Source organism: Photinus pyralis, unplaced genomic scaffold, assembly GCF_008802855.1.
Source record: "Photinus pyralis isolate 1611_PpyrPB1 unplaced genomic scaffold, Ppyr1.3 Ppyr1.4_LG10, whole genome shotgun sequence".
In the NCBI taxonomy this organism is placed as follows: Eukaryota; Metazoa; Arthropoda; class Insecta; order Coleoptera; family Lampyridae; genus Photinus; species Photinus pyralis.
Window position 1 is genome coordinate 951,850 of NW_022170250.1, and position 5,134 is coordinate 956,983.

At 42.2% G+C, this 5,134-nt stretch overlaps 2 protein-coding genes across 2 annotated transcripts; both read left to right on the forward strand.

Moving 5' to 3' along the window:
- Window positions 1–400: 400 nt before the first annotated feature.
- On the forward strand, window positions 401–781 carry LOC116161398 (zinc finger protein 525-like). The gene has a single exon (XM_031474734.1). It carries the CDS (start codon window positions 401–403, stop codon window positions 779–781), a length of 381 nt encoding a protein of 126 aa, XP_031330594.1.
- A 1,901-nt stretch (window positions 782–2,682) lies between these two features.
- On the forward strand, window positions 2,683–3,947 carry LOC116161399. The gene is made up of 3 exons (XM_031474735.1): window positions 2,683–3,052; window positions 3,159–3,268; window positions 3,321–3,947. Exons 1-3 carry the CDS (start codon window positions 2,683–2,685, stop codon window positions 3,513–3,515), a joined length of 675 nt encoding a protein of 224 aa, XP_031330595.1. The 3' UTR covers window positions 3,516–3,947.
- The last annotated feature ends 1,187 nt before the right edge of the window (window positions 3,948–5,134 follow it).

Genomic DNA, 5,134 nt, shown 5'->3' on the forward strand with positions numbered 1-5,134 from the left:
TTTGACCATGATCCTGTACTTCGGGAACTGGAACGTGGAAGGAACTACAAAGACACTTATTCGAGAATATCTTTAACAACTCTATTTATCTCGGGCGCCATTGATCCCGTACCCTCACTCCGCCGAGGAGGGTAGTAATTTTTGACCCCTGGGGTCGTTTAAAAATGGGAAATCCCTATTAAATACGACGAAATTCGGTAAGTTTCGAGCCGGAGATTCATCGTAAAGAAATTCTTTTGATACCAAAACGTCGGCATTAAGTCTAGTGATCAAAAACTGCAGTTAGTTCTTTGGTAAATGCCGTTTTATCATACAGGTAGTCTTCAGCTGCGAAGACTGCGACTTCTCAACGACAAATCGGAACAACCTGCGAACCCACAAGTTAAATCACAGCGGCAAGATGTACAAGTGCGACTGGTGCGATTACACAACGAAGTACATTTACAGCATAAAGAGGCACACGTCGATGCACGACACGTCGATCAAACTAAAGTGCGACCAATGCGACTACACCACTCACTGGAAGGACAACTTGAAACAACACGAAATGACGCGTCACACTACGGTCGAGTACAAGTGCGACGTCTGCGATTTCACGACGGATAGAAGATACGCGATGCGCTACCACAAGTACGCGCACAAGGGTATAATGTATCAGTGTCACTTGTGCAGCTATAAGTCAAAGTTTAAGAACAGCTATAAACGGCACTTCTCGACTCATCACCCAGGCGAGGCGAATTTGGCAGGGAAAATCGAAGAGACGTATCGGCAGAATGTGTAATTGTCTTTCACAGGTTATAGTAAAATATTTATTAATCCATTTAACACATGGACCAAGTTAGTCTCAGAAAGTGGGCAGTACATAATTGTAAGGTTTTAAAAACAAAAAGATTTACATGCAAATTGCTTGTGCATTTTCCTATGATTTTTACATTCCTCTGTATTACGTTATATGCAGTTTAGCATTACACGAAACAGAATCTGGGGGACAGAAATGGTTGTAGGGAAGGAATTAATGTTATAGTTTGTAACTACATGTTAAGTTCTTTAATATAATTCTGACCACCAAGAAAGTACACTTTATTGTATAACTGTAATATGACTACAGGTAGCACAAATGAGGAGTTAGTGCAGAAGGCATGAAAAAAAGTTACAAAGGTTCTACACCAATGGACGCCACCGACTGTCACCGCAACACATGACACGGATTAAACAGGTATATAAGCTTGTAAACATTGAAAAGGGAACGGTCTTTGAATGAAAGCCATTTTGTTTAATTACTCAGCGGAGGTGTGAGGAACAGCGAACAATTGGCACGAGTGACGGCCTACCCTTGGCATCCAAAATCTTCTCAATCTCGCCTTCCGAGCAATTTCGCGATCACCGCAACACTTCGATGCAAGGATCCAGGCCTTGGGAATTATGTGTCAAATAAGCAGGTACCAAGATTCTAAGAAAGGGCGAAATATACAGGATGTGACTCGTCTTTGGTGCAATAAAGTCCTTTTTTTAAAAGTAAGATGGAAAATTGCATGGCCTTGTAGGCAAATTTAACTAAAAACAAGATATGTGGAAATTACGAATCGTAACTCATTAATCGCACATAGATATTAAACTGAAGAGCTTTGATTAGCGTAATCCCGCTCCTGCAAGATAGGTAACCCGCCCCTGGTTTCGGGGTTTCGAGCCTACAGTTGAATGTCGAAGACAATCACGGAATTGGGTGTCGGACTTCAAATGGTTACAGTTTTTACCACCCCCGTGACTGCTTCATTCACGGAGAAAATTGTTAGTAACAAACAACAAGTCCGTACATACATCAAACGAATCAGTAATTTCCACATATTAAAATAAAATGATCAAAACTCATATGAATGTTACTTCAGGGACAAGACCAAGTAATCAACATCACTAAACATAAATTAAGCAAGCATTACACCAAAAACGTAAACAATTACAAACAATAGCATAACGGTATCACACATGTGATTCTGCATTGCGGTTAAACCAAGTAAATTTCAAAAACAAAGATTGAAACACACAAAAATATAAAATGCGGCATACAAAACACAAATACGATATAAAGAAATGCAAATAATTACTACCTGCATTAAATAACAACAAACATTAATGGAGCGACGCGTTTACGACCGCCATTCAAGACAAGAAGCCAAACGTAACCCACGTTCGTGCCCGTCAGATGGCGCAAATCGCTTTCCCCTCCTAAAGTCCCTAGATTAGTAGGGACTTTATCCCCTCCTAAAAATTGCGTGGTTGCCAACTCTCAAAAATGTTTGCATCGTCGTAAGTTGTATATACAGGGTGGAACCTCTCATGCTTCATGGAAAAAAAGCCATTTTTTCGTTCTGGTATCCTTTACGGTCCCAGTGTTTCGAGCTACTTCCCTTGGGAGTGTTCCATCAGACCGGTGTCGCTTTTGTCGAGCTCCTAGGTTTCAGGTCATGGGAGTTCAGGTTGCCTAGAACCTCCTGATTTTTGCCACCCCTCAGGAGATATGGGGTGGCCCGATACAGAAAGGTGTGCAGGAAACCTGAAAGCAGACTGGATGTGCTTGTGAAGCATGGAGAATAGAAGCTTTGGAAACATGGAGAAGGATTTTGAATTAGATATATTATAAAGGAAGGGGAAGTACTGGAAAGAGTTGGGGAAAGGAGATCAATCATGGACACCTTCAACAAAAGAAAATTTGGGTCACGTGTTAAAAAAGAAGAAACTGCTGTGAAGGGTGTAGAGGAAAAAGGATGTCAAGAGATAATTTTCAACTACACCCCGTATAATACCAACAAAAGCGATCTACTTCAAGGTCTTACAGAGGCGTACGAACTGTTGCCTATCCATCAGGCGACATACAGCAGAATTCAACACTTGCCCCAGTTAAATTGCGCGAACAACTGTCGAAACATACACAGAGATCAGCTGTGTGCTCGTCGTATAATGGCAAGGGGCCGTAGGAGTTCTTCACCAGACGACGATGGCTACAAACGTTTTACCGAAGACATCCACAATGTCTCGTACGGTTCGAACAGCACCAGTAAGTAAATAACGAGTTTTTTTTTGTGTTTTCGGGTAAACAACTGTCGGTACAAACGAGTTATATCTAGTTCAATAATCTGTTGTAATTAACCATTAAGTTGAAGGTGACGAAATGGGCAGCCGATCGACATTGTGCTGCGATAACGATCAGGAGATGGAACGAGGGGAGGGCAATTGGGAGATGAACTATCATGAGGCGGCTATTTTTTTAGAGGTAGCGATTTATTTTCGCCCCCAACGCTTACTTTAAGTGTCTTATGATGCAGGAAGGACAGAATAATGAGAAATTCGACTCGCACCCTCGACATCCCAACGATCTACCCGCGTACCTACTCGTACATAACGCGTGGTATTACGGGCTGGATCTGATTATGTCGATCATAATTTTGCTGCTAGCGCTAGTCGAGGCACCGTCCGTTGATAATTTTCAGGTATTTATATCGGTAGCTTGCGAGGGGTAACCCACTTGTACACCACATTTACCGGGAGCACTTAAGACCCTGAAACGGGACATCCCGACCTCTCATTCAATTAAATTAATACAGTCGGCAGTTATAGATTTCTATTCTGAATTGTGGGGCATATATCTCTGGGGGATATTGATACTCCCCAGTCACAAAAGAGAGTAGTTTAATTTTAAGTTACTCCCTTTTTCCTGGGGGGTATTCCATACCCCCCAGACCCCCCGGTGGTATATTACACTGTAAATTAATGAAAGTGGGCAGTTATAGATTTTTATTCTGAATTGTGGGGCATATTCCTCTGGGGGGTATTGATACTCCCCAGTCACAAAAGAGAGTAGTTTAATTTTAAGTTACTCCCTTTTGCCTGGGGGGTACTCCATACCCCCCAGACCCCCCGGTGGTATATTACACTGTAAATTAATGAAAGTGGGCAGTTATAAATTTTTATTCTGAATTGTGAGGCATATTCCTCTGGGGGGTATTGATACTCCCCAGTCACAAAAGAGAGTAGTTTAATTTTAAGTTACTCCCTTTTGCCTGGGGGGTACTCCATACCCCCCAGACCCCCCGGTGGTATATTACACTGTAAATTAATGAAAGTGGGCAGTTATAAATTTTTATTCTGAATTGTGGGGCATATTCCTCTGGGGGGTATTGATACTCCCCAGTCACAAAAGAGAGTAGTTTAATTTTAAGTTACTCCCTTTTGCCTGGGGGGTATTCCATACCCCCCAGACCCCCCGGTGGTATATTACACTGTAAATTAATGAAAGTGGGCAGTTATAAATTTTTATTCTGAATTGTGAGGCATATTCCTCTGGGGGGTATTGATACTCCCCAGTCACAAAAGAGAGTAGTTTAATTTTAAGTTACTCCCTTTTGCCTGGGGGGTACTCCATACCCCCCAGACCCCCCGGTGGTATATTACACTGTAAATTAATGAAAGTGGGCAGTTATAAATTTTTATTCTGAATTGTGGGGCATATTCCTCTGGGGGGTATTGATACTCCCCAGTCACAAAAGAGAGTAGTTTAATTTTAAGTTACTCCCTTTTGCCTGGGGGGTACTCCATACCCCCCAGACCCCCCGGTGGTATATTACACTGTAAATTAATGAAAGTGGGCAGTTATAGATTTTTATTCTGAATTGTGAGGCATATTCCTGTGGGGAGTATTAAGAGAGTAGTTTAATTTTAAGTTGCTCCCTTTTGCCTGGGGGGGTATTCCATACCCCCCAGACCCCCCGGAGGTATATTACACTGTAAATTAAAGAAAGTGGGCAGTTATAAATTTTTATTCTTAATTGTGGGGCATATTCCTCTGGGGGGTATTGATACTCCCCAGTCACAAAAGAGAGTAGTTTAATTTTAAGTTACTCCCTTTTGCCTGGGGGGTATTCCATACCCCCCAGACCCCCCGGTGGTATATTACACTGTCAATTAATGAAAGTGGGCAGTTATAGATTTTTATTCTGAAATGTGGGGCATTTGCCGCTGGGAGGTTTCGATGCCCCTCAGCCACAAAAGAGAGTAGTTTCATTTTAAGTTGCTCCCTTTTGCCTGGGGGGTATTCCATACCCCCCAGACCCCCCGGTGGTATATTACACTGTAAATTAAT

What these genes read in the sequence shown, in the direction of transcription:
- LOC116161399 (XM_031474735.1), top strand. Translation starts at nt 2,683, where the DNA reads ATGGACACCTTCAACAAAAGAAAATTTGGGTCACGTGTTAAAAAAGAA. An exon ending in GTACGGTTCGAACAGCACCA is followed by an intron (nt 3,053 to 3,158) that starts GTAAGTAAATAA and finishes ATTAAGTTGAAG; the next exon opens with GTGACGAAATGGGCAGCCGA. An exon ending in AGGCGGCTATTTTTTTAGAG is followed by an intron (nt 3,269 to 3,320) that starts GTAGCGATTTAT and finishes CTTATGATGCAG; the next exon opens with GAAGGACAGAATAATGAGAA.
- LOC116161398 (XM_031474734.1), top strand. Translation starts at nt 401, where the DNA reads ATGTACAAGTGCGACTGGTGCGATTACACAACGAAGTACATTTACAGC.